This window comes from Callithrix jacchus, chromosome 6 (assembly GCF_049354715.1).
Source record: "Callithrix jacchus isolate 240 chromosome 6, calJac240_pri, whole genome shotgun sequence".
Lineage (NCBI taxonomy): Eukaryota > Metazoa > Chordata > Mammalia > Primates > Cebidae > Callithrix > Callithrix jacchus.
In genome coordinates, this window is record NC_133507.1 from 122,930,525 (window position 1) to 122,950,886 (window position 20,362).

Below are 20,362 nucleotides of genomic sequence, written 5' to 3' on the forward strand. Positions count from 1 at the left end.
CCTCCCTCATTTTAAAATTTCTAAAGAAAAGTTCACATGGTTCAACTCTAGAAACACCTTTATTTTATAAAATTTGGCAAGTACCTGAGATGGCATTGGCTTTTCACCATGATCTGAGTCCTCTCTTACTGAATGATCTGACAGTTTCCGCAGGTATTCATTTACTGCCTGGGTGTCAGGGTATGATGGTATGTTTCTGGCAGAAGAAATTTCAGTTGTTCCCATGATGTTTTGTTGAGAGGATACAGCATTGTCACTCGTGGTCTGGGCACTTACTGCATTCAGTTCTGTAGCAACAGACTGATCATTTGCTACAAGAGTGTTCTCAAACACTTCTTTCTGCCTGTCAAGGGTTTCAGTGGAGGGGCTGAGAGCAGTGCTGGCATGGTTTTCTGCCTGAGATTCGGACAATGTCACACCTAATGGGCAACAATGACTGTCAGATATAATCACATGGTCTTCTTTGTCAGTCATAGTAATCAAGAGCTGGCTGCACTGGTTGCATCGTTCTGGGACTGGTTTCAGATCCTGGGAAGGCAGGCATTGTACAAGGGCTAAGCTGTGGAAAGCACCACAGGCAACCTGAAGCACCACTCGCCCAGCAAGATGTTCTACCTTTTGCGGCTTTGTCACTGGGAAGACAGTGGTAATGAGACCCAACTGACAACCAGTACCCCATGCCCAGATCTCTCTGCTTATTGACAATGCCAGAGTGTGCTCTTCACCACATGCCAACTGCAAAATCCTGACTGCTAACAAAGGGCTGGCCTCAGAATCAGCGATGCTGACAGGGTTCGGCTCCGGCACATACTGCTGATTGGCTACTGCACACTGCCCGGCAGAATTCTCTCCCCACATGTACGCAACACCACTGTCTGTCACTGCTCCACTATGGAAGCTTCCTGTTGCCACAGTAACAACATATTGCCCAACCAGGGCATTTTCTAGAATGGGGCTACTTGGACAAATCTCCACTGGTCCACTTCTCCAGGGAAGGGTCCCAAAGCTGTAGACCTCACCATCTAAAGGTTAAAAAATAAAAATAAAAAAAGGGGAAAAAAAAGAGGGTTAGTGAATTAACTAAAAATTTTATCAGCAAACTTTCAGTCTCATCTAGATTTAACAAAATTGGATTTTCTTTTTAAATTTTCAAAAGCAGTTGTAGAGATCTGGTTCAAGCACACAGTATTTCACATTAATTCATCTTTTTAAAAATGACTCATTTTAATATTCTGCGCTATAGTAAGAATTTCTACAAATTGCAGGAGGCTACTCCTTTCCTTCAGCCTCATGCTACAAACTCACATTAATCCACTCCTCATGGCTATCATCACAGGCTATTACATAAGCAGATTCCAAGTGTTCAAAGGCAAAATAATAACAATGTTAAGATAAATTAAGCAAAACATAAAACAAAACAGACACATTCACTAATATCTATAATTTACTACTAAACAAGTTGGAACAGCAGAAAATTATGCCACGGCTTAAAAATATTAGAGATTTATTTTGGCCAAAACTAAGAAATTAACTTCATGCCTTTAGGCTGTACAGAAAGTACCAGTTCTTAACAAGACATGCTGTCTTCACATTGTATGTCATGTTATGTATAGTTTTCAGATGATAGACAAACATACACATTGAGTATCACTTATCCAAAATGCTTGGGACCAGAGGTGTTTTGGATTTCAGGTCCGGGCTTTGGAATATTTGCCTTATACTTACTGACTGAGCATCCCAAATCTGAAATGTTCCAATGCGCATCTCCTTTGAGAATCATCATATCAGTGCTCAGAAAATTCTGGATTTTGGATCATTTTAGATTTCAGATTTTTTAAACGTGCAATGCTCACCCTGGACTTTACGTATTGGCTAGTGCTTCTGAGGTGAGAGTTGTTTAAAAAGCAAATCATCTTCTTCTCCAAGAAACCATCAAATGGCAGATGACACCAGTACAGCGGGAGGGCCCAGAAGCCCCAGAAGCCCCAGAAGCCCTGGGATGGGGAACCACAGCAACTTCCATAGAGGCTTGGGCAGTGGCATCCAGGGCCAGGGTGAGGGCTGCAGAGCTTGAGGAGGCAAGGCTGAGGATAAGGAGTGGATGCCTGTCACCAAGCCGCGCTGCCTGGTCAAGGACAGGAAGATAAGTCCCTGGAGGAAATTTCTTTCTTCTCCCCACCCATCAAGGAATCTGAGATCATTTACTTTTTCCTGGGGGCCTCTCTCAAGCATGAGGTTTTGAAGATTATGCCCGCGCAGAAGCAGACCTGCAATGGCCAGCACACCAGGTTCCAGGTGTTTGTTGTCATCGGGAACTACAATAGCCTGTGGCTCCAAGGAGGTGGCCACATCCAAGGGACTATCATCCTGGCCAAGATCTCCATTATCCCCATGCGTAGAGGTTACTGGGGGAACAAGATCAGCAAGCACCATGCAGTCCCTTGCAAGGTGACAGGCTGCTGTGGCCCTGTGCTGGTGTGCCTCATCACTGCACCCAGAGGCATGGGCATCCTCTTAGCCCTGATGTCCAAGAAGCTGCTGCTGACCGCCAGTATTGATGACTATTACTCCTCAGCCAGGGGCTGCACTGCCACCCTGGGCAACTTCACCAAGGCCACCTTTGATGGCATCTCCAAGACCTACAGCTAACTGGCCCCCAACCTCTGGGAAGAGACTGTATTCACTAAGTCTCCCTATCAGTAATTCATGGAACACCTCTTCAACACCTACACCAGAGTCTCCAGGCAGGGGACCCAGGCTCCAGCTGTGGCTACAACATAGGGTTTTTATACAAGAAAAATAAAGTGAATTAAGCCTAAAAAAAAAAAATTTAAAAATTAAAAGCAAATCATCACAACAAAACAGCAAAAAAGCAAATGAAGCTGTCAGAATAGCTGGCTATCTTCAGAATTAATGAAAGGCACTAGTGAGTTGGGTATATACATAACTTACATATATCCAGGTGTGCTACCAAGTCTTAATTTTACTGTAGTATTGTGGGAGTTTGGGAGCAGGTGCACATAATCTACACTGGCTAAAAATTCAGTGGGACAAAGACTTGGCTACGGGTTTTGAAAAATACTGAACCAAGCCCACTATCCTTTCTTCTCTATGTGACCAGAGACTTACGATTTTTTTAAATTAATGAAGAAATAAGCACTATCTTTTTTCTCACAAGACAGCAATTGAGTTGATGATGAAAACATATAAACTTTATCTTTGACCTATTATACACGGCAGATACATGTATACACTCAAGTTAACTCATCACATCATCCATGTAAGGAGGGACTCAATAGTGGCTAGAGGGAAGATAAGTGCATCTATTAGGAAATGTAGTCTGAATCAAAAATACTGAGATGAGAAAATAAGCTCACTGGTTAACCTCTTTTCGACTTTGTTTCCTAAGAAATACAACAATATACTTGAAAAAGCTCACCAAGTCTTTCAATTAACATTATTCCACTAAAAAGAGCAATACTGCAAAGAAATGCATACTTAGATCCCACTCCTTTAAAAAACAACAACAACAAAAAACCTGGAGCATATCAAAAATAGTGAATTAATGAAGTATCTTCACTGAATTATGAGTTAATGGCCAAATTCAATAGAGATGAAGAACCTTGAAACTTTCTAGCAGTCAACCATTTCTTCAGCTGGAAAAGATAACACTGGAGATCTGTATGGAATTTCAAACACATGTTAGAAAGGATTTTTTTTTTTGGTAACTGTGACACTTAATACCAGGACACTGCTTAAACATAAACACTGATAGGCTATTTAAATATTTTTGAAAAGTTTTCCCTTAGTTGTCTTAGCCTTGAAGATATGATTCTAAAGATATCATGTTTATAGTCAAATAACTTTTTTTTTTTTTTTGAGACAGGATCTTACTTTGTCACCTACACTAGAGTGTAGTGGCACAATCACAGCTCACTGAATGCAGCTTTGGCCTCCCAGGATCAAGCTGTCCTCCTACCTCAGCCTCTGAAGTAGCTGGGACCACAGGTGTGGGCCTCCATGCCTAATTTTTTAAATATTTCTTGCAGAGACATGGTCTCCCTATGTTGCTCAGGCTGACCTTGAAACCCTGGGATCAAGGGATCCTTCTGCCTTGGTCTACCAAAGTGCTAGGATTACAGGCATGGGGAATAGTGCCCAGCCAGTTTCATTATCTTAATAAAAATATTCCAAACATCTTATTGAAAACAACAACAAAATTACACTTATATTTGCTTGAGAACTATATATTTTGAAACTCATAGGACAGGTATGGAATACAGTTCACATTTTTAATGTAAGATTGTTTCTAAAGTCCTGAATAATATAGTAATATTAAAATAAAACATATAAGAGAAACTATAAAGAAATCCATGTTTATCCCATACAACCACCAGGACCAGATTTAATCCTTGTTTCTTAGAATTTGTCTTAGTTCCTAGAAAGAAAATACCAAAGCATTATTTAATACCTTAATAAATGCTTACAGAGCAGAAATTTATAAACTAGTGAAGCTGATGGCAATTGGTGCCCAAATCAAATCTGCCATGATTGAGTTCATAATGATTGAGTTGATAAAGTGCCATTAAGATTAAAGGCACCTCTCTGAATCAAAGCACATGTTTCTGTAATAGATTCATAGATGTTATGCTTTGTGAGCTGATATTTATGCCTGAAAAAAAAATTATACTGACAATTTCAGCCAAGTAGCTTTAAAAGCAGGCTTTGAAATCAGACTGAGTTCCAGTCCTGACTCTGACAATTTAATAGCTGTATGTACTTGGGAAAATTGAATCTCCCTGACTTTCAGTTTCCTTATCTGTGAATAATAAAAGAAGCTACCTACTTCATAAGATAGTAGTACAGATTCAGTGAGATAACCCTTGGAAAGGGTTTAGTATAGTGTCCGGCACACAACTGCTTACCAAACATTAGCTATTATTAGTCTGATAGATTTAATGAACAAAAGTTAGAGCAAAAGAGTCTCTAAATAGGTAACCTCTTTAAAAAGTTAATTTTTCATGTATTTATTACTATAAAATTTAAAACTATAATTCTCCCTCTTATTCTAGTTAACTGTATTTTTTCTTCTTTTCTTTTTTTTTTTATCACCTTAACCAATTTTAAGTGTACATTTCAGCAGTATTAAGTACATTCACATTATTGTGGAACCATCACCAATGTCTATCTCCAGAACTCTTTTTATCTTGCAAACCTGAAATTCTGTATTCATTAAACAATAACTCCCCACTCCACACTCTCCTCAACATCTGGAAACTGCCATTCTTTCTGTCTCTACAAATTTGACTACTTCTAAGTACTGCATTTAAGTGGAATCATACAGTATTTGTCTTTTTGTGATTGCTGTATATGATGTAGCATAATGTCCTCAAGATTCACCCACATTGTAGCACAGGTCAGAGTTTCCTTCCTTTACAAGGCACAGTAATATTTCATTCTATGTATATATCTTGTTTATCCTTTCATTCATTGAAGGACTCTTGTGTTGCTTCCACATTTTGATGATTGTAAACAATGCTGCTATGAACATGGGTATACAAATATCTCTTTGAGACTCTGCTTTAAATTTTGTTAGACATATTCACGGAGTAAAGTTTCTGGATCTTATGGCAATTCTTTTTAAGTTTTTGAGGAGCCGCTATAATACATTCATAGCAGCTGCACCATTTTATATTTCCACCAACAGTTCAGAAGAACTTAATATCTCCACATCCTCATTAACACGTTATTTTTTGGTGTTTTCATAGTAGCCATCGTAATGTGTGTAAATTGTTATCTCATTGTGGTTTTGATTTGTATTCCTCTAATCATTAGTAACCTTTTCAGGTGCTTGTTGATCATTTGTAGATCTTCTTTGGATAAATGTCTGCTCAAGTCCATTGACTATTTTTTAATCATTTTGGTTTTTTGTTTGTTTTTTAAATATATATTTTATTGCGTTTTAGGTTTTGGGGTACATGTGAACAACATGCAGGATTGTTGCATAGGTACATACATGGCAATATGTTTGCTGCCTTCTACCCATCACCTATATCTGACATTTCCCCTCATGATATCCCTCCCCAACTCCCCACCCCCTGCTGTCCCTCCCCTAGTTCCCCCCCACAGACCCCAGTGTGTGATGCTCCCCTCCCTGTGTCCACGTGTTCTCATTGTTCAACACCTGCCTATGAATTAGAACACAGGGTGTTTGATTTTCTGTTCTTGTGTCAGTTTGCTGAGAATGATGGTTTCCAGGTTCATCCATGTCCCTACAAAGGACATGAACTCATCGTTTTTTATGGCTGCATAGTATTCCATGGTGTATATGTGCCACATTTTCCCTGTCCAGTCTATCATCGATGCACATTTGGGTTGGTTCCACATCTTTGCTATTGTAAACAGTGCTGCAATGAACATTCATGTGCATGTGTCCTTATACTAGAACGATTTATAATCCTTTGGATATATACCCAGTAATGGGATTGCTGGGTCAAATGGAATTTCTATTTCTAGGTCCTTGAAAATCGCCACACTGTCTTCCACAATGGTTGAACTAATTAACACTCCCACCAACAGTGTAAAAGTGTTCCTATTTCTCCACAACCTCTCCAGCATCTGTTGTCTCCAGATTTTTTAATGATCACCATTCTAAGTGGCGTGAGATGGTATCTCAATGTAGTTTTGATTTGCATTTCTCTAATGACCAGTGATGATGAGCATTTTTTCATATGTTTGTTAGCCTCATATATGTCTTCTTTTGTAAAGTGTCTGTTCATATCCTTCACCCACTTTTGAATGGGAGTCTCTGTCACCCAGGCTGAAGTGCAGTGGCCCAATCTTGGCTCACTCCAACCTCTACATCCCAGGTTCAAGCGATTCTCCTGCCTCAGCTTCCTGAGCAGCTAGGACTACAGGCGTGTGCCACCATGACCAGCTAATTTTTGTATTTTAAGTAAAGACAGGGTTTCACCATGTTGGTCAGGCTAGCCTCAAACTCCTGACCTCATGATCCACCCACCTTGGCCTCCCAAAGTGCTGGGATTACAGGCATGAGCCACCATGTCCAGCTAATGGTATATTTTAAATTTAAGAACTAATCTGATTTCTGATAAGGGAGTAAGAATATGTATCTTGAAACAAAAACAGTTCATTAGGAAGCCGTAGTATCCAATGACGCCCATACCTGATCTTTCCCACCCAGGCATTTGTTAGAATTTCAGTTAGTATTCTTTTTATTACCTTCAGTCAGAAGAACTCCATGTTTCATGCCAAGGGCTGCCTGCAAAACAGTCTTTCCTCCCCAGCCTGGCAATCTCTCTGGTGTTATGGGAAAGGATCCTGCCTGCCAGATATGGACCAGGCCTCTTTCTTTGGATCCTTCTGCCTCTGTTGAGCTACAAACATCAAGAAACATAGCTTAATTGTTTCTACATTTCACAACAGTATCCCTTGTTCTTAATACTTTTCATGAGATTGTACCTTTTACCAACACAGGGATGACTGGGTCAGATAGCTGAAATAGCACTTATTTTATGCTTTGGTTATGTCACAGGAGCCAAAGTAACACAACTATTTATAAAAAAGACTGAAGGATACTCTAAATCCACAAATTACTTTTCTCCATCTAAGAAGCAAACAAAACTTGGGCTATTTTTGGAAGTTTTAGCATTTGGTAGCATAAAATTCCAAGAATCTAACTTCTCAATATATTCACTCCCTGTTTAGATATCAAAGCTACAATATGCCCAAGTGGAAGTCTTATCATAAAATTTTAGCTTATAGTAAGTAAAAAATATTTGATGAGAACAATATGAAAAACAGGAATTCATATTTCACTTTGAGTTTAAAGGTAGAATTGCCACATTTTTAGGAATCAAGTTTACAATAGGTATCAGTAAACTTCTTCATGCTTTGTTCAAGTTTGAGCTAAAGAATTCTACACATCTGATGATTTTGGTATAAGGAATATAAAACACACGGCTGCATGGTAATGACCGTATCCTAACTGCCTTCTTCTAAGAAAAGACCACATTAAGATATGTGCCACCACTGATAATATATTTTTTCATTTTCTTTTTTCCAGAACACTGATGCCAAATTTTTTTTTTCTTTATGAGACAAGAGTTTCGCTCTTGTTACCCAGGCTGGAGTGCAATCTTGGCTCACTGCAACCTCCGCCTCCCAGGTTCAAGTGATTCTCCTGCCTCAGCCTCCTGAGTAGCTGGGATTACAGGCATGTGCCACCACACCCGGATAATTTTGTATTTTTAGTAGAGATGGGGTTTCTCCATGTTGGTCAGGCTGGTCTCAAGCTCCTTCCCTCAGGTGATCCGCCCACCTCAGCCTCCCAAAGTGCTGGGATTACAGGCATGACTTACCATGCCTGGCCTGGTGCCAAAATTTTAATGCGGCACAGAAACTCTTCTGAATACCTAGGAATTTATCTATGTTTGCTAAATAATATTCCCTTAAATTATAACTGGACATAACCATGGTTTTATAGGAGGAACACCATAAATTCAACCTTTGTTTTAAATATCTTCCATAACTAGTTCTCTAAGGATGAAAGATGATTAAAACTAGCAAGGCTACTTCTGAAAACCTGAAATTATTTTTGAGGGAAAAATGGCTACAAGAGCTTTAAAATGATGAAGACATTTAGTGCTTCTTACAAAGCTTACAACTAACTAGCTTTATTTTAATATTTTTCTATCTTTACCAATCAACTAACTACAAATGTCACTATTTCCACTTAACAACCATCAACAGAAGATTAAACTGAAGAGAAGCTACACATATGTGAAGCTGTTTGCTATGTTTTCCTAGAAGGATAAGAGAAAAGGAAGAAATGGGTTTACCTTCTCTTCTTTGAGTCCATCGGTCAGTGGCAACACTCCATCACCAAATCATTTCCTTCTTTACAGAAAGTCTATCAAGACCTAAACAGGACAATACAAGTAAGGAAAAGAGCAGTAAAAGAATATTTTATTCCTCAGACATTAAGAAAAAAAAAAAAGTAGCCCTCTAACAAGTGCACATTCACTAGGAAATAAATATGCAGTAAAACTATTTAAACTATTTCATATCTTGCCTGCCAAAGTCAGACATAGACTGAGCCTGCCCACTAAGCTTATAACAATGCCTGTAGACTGTCAAATGTAAAGTCAAAGGAAGAAAAGACCTACCCACAATTAAGATGCACTCTTCCAGGCAACAGATTTTTTTATTAGAAATAAAAAAGTTCAATCTGAAAAATCAATGTGTTAAGTAGAAAAAGTACACACACATTAAGTTATTAAGGTTACTTTTCAAATGCTCTGTCTGGAATGCATGAAGACTTAAAACACCAATTAACTCAGATTTTCAAAAATCTCTTCAGCAATGTAACAGATTCAAGTAGTTTTAATTTATAATTTTCAGTAATGCACAAAAAATTTATGTCATTAAAATACAAAGTTTTCCACTTATTGCAAAAAGGAGCATTTTCCCCAAATCACCTTCAATTCAGACCAACATGCCTCAGAACCCAAAATGCTGAAAGCAGGAAGTCTAAATTTTAAGTCAGCTGTTTTAAAATTTACCTTTAATAGAAAATAGTTGCATGAAAATTATGTTACATATATCATGACCCATCATTTTAGAAACTCAGTATTTAATAAAATAAGAGATAGAAAAATAAACAGAAATCCACATTTCTGTACCAAAACACATGAAAACAAAAGCAATTAGGTCTTATTTGTGTAAACCATAAAAATTTGGGGGCCAAATTTGTGGTTTTCCTGCAAAAGGATATGGAATGGTCACTGTGTCCTGGAAAGAGCCCAAACTGGCAGGAGTGATCTACGGTCCATCTGTTTCCTCCAGGTTGCCTGTGAATTCTTACCATTTCCCATCTGTACATCTGAAGAAAATTACTTTCTACCTAATGCTTATTTTAGCAAGATTATGAATCACTCAAAGTTGGAAGAAGGGTACTAAGTTAACAAGAGATATATCTGAATAAATTTTAAAAATGCTATTATTTAATAAATACAATTAAGTGCTACTATGCTTTGTCCATGATAGTAATTAGCCTTTTATAAAATGTACATTTCATGGTGTACAGAGCAATTCTGAAGCCAGATCTAATCTGTGCTTATCTAGCAGAGATCATGGAGTTACTATGACCTTGATTAAATTTCAACAATACGTAGCGGAAGCCAGAGAATTTTTCTGGGAGAATGTGGAAGTACACAAGCACACCTCACTTCACACAATGGATACACTGTATGTAAATGGAATTTTGTCCTACTGCCCAAAAATAAAAAATGTTGAGAATCTTTTGATAAAGTGAATAAAGTCGACCTTTATTCTTAAAGGTTTTGTTTTTTTGTTTGTTTTTTCAGATTTTTGAGTACAGGTTTCTTAAAGTTGGTTACACCTTACTCCAGATTATTTATCACCACCACTCTTTTTTTAAAAAACCCAAATGGAATTAAAACTCTATACACTGTTTTTACAACTCTCTTTTCTTACTATATAGGGCAGGCTAAATCATGGTCTCCAAAGATGTCCAGGCCCTAATGGCCAGAACCTGTGACTATGTTAGTCCCAGCTACTCAGGAGGCTGAGGCAGGAGAATTGTGTGATACTAATCAACTGTCCTTAAGATAGAAAGATTACCTTGGTTATCCAAGTGGACCCAATGTAATCATAAGCATCCTTAAAAGTGGAAGAGGGAGGCAGGATCAAAGAAAGAGACATGATGATGGAAGCAGAGTCAGAGATGATGCTACACTGCTGGCTGAAAATGGGAGAAGGCGGTCATGAGCCAAGGAATGCAGGTGACAGGTAGCAGCTGAAAAGGCAAGGAAAAGGATTCTCTCCTAGAGCATCCAGAATAAAGCAGCCATGCAGACATGTTGACTTTAGCTTACAAGACCCAGGTCAGAAAGACTTTCAGTCTACAGAACTCAAAGATAGTGTGTGTGTGTGTGTGTGTGTGTGTGTGTGTGTGTTTCTTTGAGATGGAGTTTCACTCTTGTCTCCCAGGCTGAAGTGCAGTGGCACGATCTTGGCTCACTGCAAACTCCATCTCCTGGGTTCAAGCAATTCTCCTGTCTCAGCCTCCTGAGTAGCTGGGACTACAGGTGCAGGCCACCATGCCCAGGTAACTTTTTTGTATTTTTAGTAGAGATGGTGTTTCATCATGTTGGCCAGGTTTGTCTCAAACTCCTGACCTCAGGTGATCCACCCACCTCAGCCTCCCAAAGTACATGGATTACAGGCATGAGCCACCACAACTGGCCCGATTTGTATTATTTTAAGCCATTAAGTTTGTAACAACTTGTTACAGCTGCAGTAAAAAATTACATACTATTTCATAGACTTCTTTTTATATCAGTATTTACAGATCTATCTCATTTTGTTTTAAGGTGTTTAATAAGTTTGACATCTTCCAACAATATATATCTGCCTGAAACTCAAATAGGGCAATGAAGAAAACTGATTGCTGAGGAAACATAACTAAAAAGGATTATTGCAACTAAATGTGGGAAGCTTATGTTATTAACATACTCACATACTTAAATACGGGTGGTATTTACCAAATCCATTTAATCTAAAATTTTTCTCAATTATGTATCCATCCAGGAAAAGAAAGTAAATGAAAAACTTTTGTCTTTCTAATATTTTTATGATTACCTCTCCAGGAAATCAATTAAGACTCACCTCAACCAGTCAAATAGTATTCAAATTTCTGTATGTTATTTCATTGCTTTAATATTTTGAGTTTTTATAAAATTGCCTAAACATAAGACTTCCTCTAGGGATATTTCTTCCAGAGGAGCTTTAAGGTCCTTACTCTACATTCCTTAAGGGGGCAAGATCCTTGTATTCTGCTGCTTTTCTTCTGTTACAGTAACTTTCCTGCATAGACCTATTAACTAGCTCTGATAAAGAAGCTGTGTGATGCTGTATAAACAGCATTGACTGTGGGACCCTCTCTCACCTTGCATGGCCTCTCTACAGATAAACGGCATCTCTGTAAAACGAGCAAACCAGACTTCAGCCTTCTGAGACACAGGACACAGCTACATTCACTTGAAAGTATACCACGCTACCCTTCAAATTATTATCTCCCTCACAGTGATATGTAAAGTAATTAAACCCCAGGTAGCCCTTTAAACAAAAAGCAAACCTTGCTTCTTAGTAAACTGGTGCCACTTTTAGACTCCACTGGATATACACCCTTCTGCTATATATAACAGAGAAATAAGTTGTCTTGTACAAGCCAAGGATATCAGTTTAATACCACGATCTGGAAGTGCCCTTAACAACAACAACAACAAAATCTAATCTAGATGTCCAAATTATCATTAGAAATATGAGCTACAAACCATCTACAGGTCCACAGTACCTTAACCAGAAATGTATAGCTCTGAAAACTAAAAGTTTTTCAATAAAGCTTTTGGTGGCAAAATCTAATCTGAACTGAACTCATCTGACAGCAAAATCTGACCGAACTAATATGAGTTTATCACTTTTATCCCTTTAGTGTGAATATTCATACATTGTTTTGTAGACATATCAATATGAATATAAGGTAGCACCACAGATCCCATGGGATCAGAGATCATGGAGTTACTATGCCCTTGATTAAATTTCAGCAATATGTAGCAGAAGCCAGAGAATTCTTCTAGTGGGATATGGAAGTATTAAACAATATATGGTTTATGCACCTTACTGTAAAGAACAAAAAGTAAATCTGAATTCCAAAATGCATCTTGCCCCAAGGGTTTTGAATAAAGGACAAGGAACCTATATTCCAAAATAATAACTATCATTTTTTGGTAGAAGTCTCAAAACTTTAAACTATTTTATACTTAGCTTGGTTTCTTTTATGTACTTTTAACATTGACTTCATCTTGGAGAGTACATTAGGGTGTCGCATTGCTTGCAGTGGGACAGTCTATGGATGCTTTAATGGTTTATTTTAATGACAGTGATTTACATTTGTTTCAAAAGTTTTAAACCAATTTTATAGTCAACACTCACGGAGCCCCAAAATGAATTTTTGCAAGGAATATCCTGACTGCAGATACTCAATTGGCTCATCTTCTCAATGGAGGGAGGAAGCCTGGGTTCTTAATATTCATACAATGCTGCCAGTTTGGTGAAGAAGAGGTGAATAAATGAGAGAAGCTTTGGGGGCAGAAAAACTAGTACTTGGTGACTAGACATAGGTGGGGGATAAAGGAGAAGGAGGTATCAGAAATGATCTCCAGATTCTGCCTCACACAGCTGCGTGTCGGTAGTTTGGTGGTTCCACTTCCTGAAACGGGACCAGTAAGGGAGATAGGATTCTGAAGCAAAGATAAGATTCTGGTAAGATAAAATTTATTTTTAAGTTCAAGATGTCTGTGAGAAACACAAGAGTACTTATCAAGTGAGCAGCTGAATATATGAGTGTGGATTTCAAGAGAAAAGTCTCAGCTACTGCTAAACTTGGGAGGGCTTATGGATAAGGTTTGAAATCAAGACAATGGATAATGTCATTGGGGTACATGAAAAGAGAAAGGAAGGCACAGGATCAAGCTTTAAGGAGCTCCTGCACCTGGAAGTTGGATAGGAGGAGGACCAAAGAGGTCTGAGATCGAGAAGTGGTCTGCAGGAAGGAGAAACTTGAGTGTAGTGTGAGCACATGAAAGCAAAGCAAATCACTTCAGGGAGGAGGTCAATTAGGTCAAGGCAGCTGGGGTCTTGTAAGATAACTAAAATGTCCACTGGATTTGCCAATACAGGTAACCGCTGAGCGTGTCCACAATCTCAGTGGTTTGTTTGGGCACTGAAAACCAGATTGAAGTAAGCTGAATAGAAATACCTTTATTTTCAATGGGTGATTCTTTTGAAAAATGTTGAAATGGAGCAGTAGCTGGAGGAGAGTGAAAATGAAGGATTTTCTTCTGCTGCAGGTTGGGGAGATGACAAGAAGCTGAACATGTCTGCATGACAAAGGCTGTGATGCTGGATACAAGGATGATGAGGACAGTGGACAGAGCCAAAGTCTTAGACAAAGTCAAGGAGAATGCCATCCAGAATATATGTGGAGACATTTTTTTTTTCATAAGAAGAAAGGTCTATGTTTTTGAAAAAAGAGAGATGACAGGTACAGACATAAGCAGGATTATAAATTTTGCTGTGGGAGGATGAGTCCCATATGAGGGTATCTGTAAATGACGAGAACTTCACAGTATGCATGTTGCATAGTCTAATCTTACTCCTGGCTCTACTCATTCTGTTTCTTTATTTTATCCCACCCTACTATACATTTTTGTAAGCTGCTTTAAATCTTTTGGGAACAAGGCAGGATATAAATAAAAACTTTAAATGCGGTACAGAAATGTGTTGGGTCTATTATCCCAAAAGCAAAAAGAAAGTTAAATCATGCAGGATCCTATGTATTCATCTCTACTAAACTATTTTCTGGATAAAGTATTTTTGCCTTAATTCAGCAAAAGGTAAATTCGTGAGCCATAATTATAATGACAACTTTCAAATACTTAAATTTCAACCACTAAAACCACATGTATTTTTTTCATCTATGTTCCAGGTACTATGCAAACCTAAAATTTCCATGGAAGCAGAATGACAAATATCTTATTCCCTAGTACCTCCCAGCAGCTTAGTCCCAATATATAACAGGTATTCAATAAATTTCTATAAATACATGAGTTTCTGCCCTTAAGAAATTTCCATACTAGTATGTTCTCTTTCTCACTAGAATAATGATTCTCTATAGAGTAGACAGTACCCTTAAAGCCTACGAAAACTAATTTACACTAGCAAAGCTGGGCCTTCCTAGTCTTATTCTCCTGCCTCATGTGCTGGTTTAAAATAGCAAAACAACAGTAATAATTGTAGATATAAGAGCAATGATAATCAGTGATTAGAATGACAAGACATTCAGATAGAAAGGCAATAAAAATAATAGAGGAGTAAACTGTACCACAATGCCCTGAATGGAATATAGACAGAGTGAAGAGTTACTTGGATACAAAATTACCACAGATTTCATGTAGCCATTCACACTTCCTTTTTAAAGTCTGAGTTGGTTACATTTTATTACAATGTAGTAAAGGAGTAACTTGGATACAAAATTACTAGATTTCATGTAGCCATTAACACTTCCTTTCTAAAATCTGAGTTGGTTACATTTTATTACAATGTAGCAAACCAGAGTTTACACTTTTTTTTTTTTTTTGAGATGGAGTCTGGCTCTGTCACCCAGGCTGGAGTGCAGTGGCGAAATCTTGGCTCATTGCAACCTCTACTTCCCGGGTTCAAGTGATTCTTCTGCCTCAGCCTCACAAGTAGCTGGGACTACAGGCATGTGCCATCCATCACACCCAGCTGATTTTTTTGTATTACTAGTAGAGATGGGGTTTCACCATATTAGCCAGGTTAGTATCAAACTCCTCACCTAGTGATATGCCCACCTCAGCCTCCCAAAGTGCTGGGATTACAGGTGTGAGCCACCACACCTGGCTCTGAGTTTACACTCTGAATGCAGTAAACAACAGAGTCTGGTATTTTATACATGGTAAGTGCTTAATAAATAATTTGGTTTTAGAGGCTAGGTCAATGTTTACACATGGATTACAGTAACCTTTGACTCAAACACCTGACTTACAAATAATCTACATATGAACAACTGCTACTTCCTGAATATCCTGCCACTGAAGCCTTCACCAACCATTGCGGAAGGTTGAGGAAAACTCATCTTGCGCTGAAGCCTTGACCAACCAACCACCAAGGAGGCCACTTCAAAGCCCAGGCCTCTCAGCCTTAACTGTTGCACATAAAGTATTGCCTGATACAACTATGGGAGCTGATGAGCCTTGAAATCTTGACTCAGAGTAAGGGAATTCAGAATTAAGGCATTGGATAAATTCAGTAGGCTGGCCTAGAAAGCTACTTATTATTTATAATGTTGTTACTAATAGGACATGCATTTATTAAGTCATTGATTCAAAATATATTTTAAGCTCCTGGAGGTCACAGACTAACAACTGAATTTCAAATTCCCAGGTACTGCAACTATTTGTGCCTGTTATTACATGGTACGGTGAATGTCCTGGTAAGTCCTGATACAAATTATTTATTCCCTTAATATTTCCAACTACTCTCATTAAAATGGCCACAATTTTTTAAAAGGCAGTATTATATTTACAGTTCAAAGTATGATGACTTATTTTACTAACTGACACTTAGTGCTCAGGATCATTCAAGGGCCACATAACTAAACAGAAAATATACAGACTAAAAAAATATTACTATGGTGATACAAGTTTCACTCAGTTTAAAAACGCTAGTAACAGGGATTCTTGATTAGAAATGAAAACACTGGTTACCTCACAAGTTTAAATACTGAGGTTACATGAGGGATCGGCTACTAAATTTATTCATTAGTCAACCATTTAACACATTGACATCAGGTTACTTATTAATATCTATAGAAAGAATTATTTTCTTTGAACAATAACTAGGACACTTGCATTCACAGTATAAACTCAAGATAACTACATTGTAATAAAATGTAACCAACCTAAGTTTTTTAACGTGTTAATGTTAATACTACACAAATCTGTAGTAATTGTGTATCTGAGACACTCTATGTCCAAATTCCTTTCAGGGCCTTATTATACAACTTGCTCCCCTATACTTCCAGAGCTCATGATTGGTATATGCCTACATTTCCCAAGCATCTCTAGAATTTTAATTCCCCTGAAGGCTTCATGTCCTAAAGAAAGCATTTTCCCAGGAGCACAAACAGCAAAGCAAAACTGACCAAATAATTGGTCTGTCTCCTCTCCTTAGAAAAGCTTTACACAGTGGAGCTGCACTGGCACATTCCTTTCTTATTGCAGGGAGAGAAGAGTTCTTTTTCCACAGTCTTTTAATTTGAGAGTACACAGTAAAATAAAGAAAGCATATTAGGGAACACTCCTGATTATAAATTTAAAATGTTAAAGTGATAATTTCACAAACGATCTTAACTATACATAAAACTGTAAAAATAAATAACAAATCTATATACTCACCATCTAGTTTTAATATATATTAACACAATTTCATACTGGCTTCAGCTCTTTCTTCAAAATACAAGAAAAAATAAATTATAGCAGTAAAGAAGCCCCACTCAGAATTAGTTACTACTTCAAAGTTAATGTATCCCATTCCAACATTTTGTATTTACTTTTAGGTACTTTCATTAGACATACACATATCAATAAATAATGCATGCTATTATGTTCCTCTTGAAGTGTAAATAAATGCATCTTACTGTATAAATCCTTTAGCATTTTGCTTTTTTCAGTCAGTATTACATACTTGAGATGTATGTATGTTGGTAAGTATAGATCTAGCTCATTCATTTTTATGAGAGGAATAGCATTGAATCACATGAATAAACTAGTTTATCCATTTCCCTCCTAATCTTTACAGTTGGATTGCTCTACTTTATTGCTCTTTTAAAGAGCTGCTATAATCATCCTTGTTATATGTTTGCTTGGGCAACTGCCCCAGGTTTAGTTAAGATCTTGGCTCAATGAAAATTTAGGCTGTGGAATAAAAAAGTCATGGAGGGAATGTTAGCCCACCCAGATGCCATGATTGGGTCTAAACCACTCTCTTCCTAATAGGGAGGCCATGAGAACTGAAGAACTGTGTAATAACTCAAAAGAAAAATATTCAAAATGTGATAATTATGGGAAGCACGAGATAATCAATTTGTGGAATTAATGAGACAAAAGCTTATCTTCTCTTTGGACATAATTCACTAGCAGCTAAGTGAACCTCTGCCAACAAGCCCCAGTCTTTTCCTCATAGGTGTCAAAAAAACTGTAAATTTTTTTCAAATTTAAAAGAAATATACAATAGCTCCAAAAACTACTCACTACCTCACCAGTTTAAATATTTTTCCTCTACCCACCCAGATCAATCAGTTCAGCTACATGCAGTCAAACATCAAGACAGAAGCTAAAGAAAGTACCATCACATATACAGACCAACAAGAGATAGGGAAGGGAGAATTAAATGCAATACTAAAAAGAAACAAGTCAGAGTTTATTGCTATTTTATTGGTTGTTACCTAACATTTTCTTAAGGACTGACACCTTACAAAACCAACTACATTCTTATTACTGATAACAAAATTGTTTGGTCATCAATGAAAGGTTAAGAGAAAACAATCTGTTAAAACTCTACCAGGAAAATTCATATCCCGAATATACTTGAAATAGGCGATAGATTTAATTCCACAAAGTTACAAAAGAGCTAAATGATTTAAAAGTCACAAATCCTATTAAACTGCTCTGATGTCTTCTTGTTATTACTATAAATTTTAAACCTGCCAATACTGCTCACAGTTTAGAAACTAATAAATTCAAACCACGTATGGATTCTGTCAGGATCTTTTCCACATTAATATGTCCTTATGGAATACCAAAATTACTACAGAAGAATTTGCAATCATATTTTACAGCTACTTCCTTAAAATATTCAGTTCCCTTCCTCATCACTTAGAAAAAGAGTTTGGATCATGATGTAGTGGGAGGAATTAACAATTATGAAAATATCTAATATGTATTGAATAGTTATCATAAAATAGGCACTATAATAAATATGATATATGAACCATTACATGAAAAGGTACTGTTATCAGGAAAATATTTTAATCCCAAATTTAGAGACAAGAGAACTGAGGCAGAGAGATTAAATAACTTGCCCCAATTCAAAGACGTAAATAGATGTGACTCTGGGTATGTTCAGATACAACGTCTAGAATCTTAACCACGATGCTCATGTTATTAAGGTGAAAACACTGCAGTTACTGCAAAAGCTAATTTTCCACTGCTTTAAATTATTCATTAACTCGAAGGTCAAGAGGTCACTCCAAATCATATGATAAATGGCGGGGGAGGGGGGGATGTGGGACCAACAGGTTTGCTGAAGTTTTGTACCCGCTCAGAATAAAGACATCACACAATTCTACTCCGTACAGCCAAATACAAGGGTAACTAAGTAAAGATCTTCATTTGGGTAGAGTAGCTAGTTCCTTCTCCATCGTAAACCAGAAAGAAAACACGTACTTGGATATGTGTTGAACCCCTTCAACAAGAGTGTTTTTCCTCTTCCACCATCAAAGCCCTAAGCAATAGCACGATTCTACCAGTCTAACCCGAGGACCAACATCAGGGTCAAGGACCTGTGTTATTTTCCTGGCTTCGCTTCTAAAAGAACTATCTTCTCCTCTAATCACTTGGTACGCTCAAAGACTTGCCCAAACTACTAATTCTTATAATAAAAGCCATTTTCTTTCTCTGCAACCGCCTTTTCAAGCAACCGAAACCCTTGCTCCACTCTTCATCGCGATTTGCACCCTGTATCAAGGCCACCTGGGACACTCAGCAGGGTTCCCAGCCAGGGACCGGGGTTTATCTGCTCAGCGCCTAGTGTGGGCATTCAAGAAATTTTCATGAATGAATAGGTGGATGGCAGCGTGGGTGGAGGCGGGAAGAGGGGGCTTGAGGAATTTCACGCGGCTGAGACCACTGCAGCGGCGCCCAGTCTGGGGAGGGAGAGACTCGGGCAAGTGGGAGAACCTGGGGCCAAGGCAGGGGCCACCTCGGGCGCTGCTGGACAGGCAGGCGCAGTCGGTCGCTCGCAGGGCTGGGAAGATGCGGGCACCGTCTCCACAGGCCCCCTAAGCGCGCTCTCCAGCATCGACCAGAGCCTCCGCCTCGCTCCCTGGCCCCGGCCTTCCGCATTCAAGGGGTCCCAGTCGATGAGACCGCCGAAGCCAAGAGCCAACCCGGGACCCGCGCTCGCTCACCTGAAGCTCCACCAGCAGCAACGCGCTCAGCACCCAGCGCGAGACTGGCAACCCCCTGGGTCCGCTGGATCAGCTGATTCATGGAGGGCGGGGCCTCCGGACAGGGCGGGGCTGCTGGGCTACTAGCGAAGGTGAAGGCGGGTGGGGTAGGTCTTGGAATAGCCACTCTTGGAAATTGCTCTTGGGAGACTGTCGACGGCGTCTGTTGGGGGTCAAAATTACTGAGAATGCGTTAGGCACTGCAGACTACGCTCTTGGGAGCACTGCCCCTCCCTTCGGTTAGGGCGGAGCTATCAGTCCTGGGACACGCTTTGACGATGACGTAGAAAAGAGTCGTCCGAGCCTAGCTACCCGAGCGCTTCCATGGTAACAGGCGACGGTGAGAGTGGTTGGGAGCTGCAGTCGTTTGTTATCACTTCAAATCCGAAGGGCCAGAATTATAAAAGTAAAAAGGCTGAAATATTTTCAAACTGCCTCTATGAACTG

At 38.7% G+C, this 20,362-nt stretch overlaps 1 protein-coding gene across 7 annotated transcripts in view; it reads right to left on the reverse strand.

Moving 5' to 3' along the window:
- Nucleotides 1-19,922, reverse strand: part of ALS2 (alsin Rho guanine nucleotide exchange factor ALS2) — an 80,641-nt gene extending 60,719 nt beyond the window's left edge. For 2 of the 7 annotated variants that reach the window (XM_078328142.1, XM_078328139.1), the window contains exons 1-5: nt 19,877-19,922; nt 8,862-8,942; nt 7,243-7,397; nt 1,854-2,125; nt 85-1,022 (exon numbers count right to left, since the gene is read on the reverse strand). In XM_078328142.1, coding sequence (XP_078184268.1) covers nt 85-858 — 774 coding nt within the window. In that variant the 5' untranslated portion in view covers nt 859-1,022; nt 1,854-2,125; nt 7,243-7,397; nt 8,862-8,942; nt 19,877-19,922. Of the gene's footprint in view, nt 1-84; nt 1,023-1,853; nt 3,680-7,242; nt 7,398-8,861; nt 8,943-19,876 lie in introns of all 7 variants that reach the window. The other 5 variants (XM_078328143.1, XM_078328140.1, XM_008999220.5 and 2 more) reach the window with 3 other exon arrangements.
- Nucleotides 19,923-20,362: the final 440 nt, after the last annotated feature.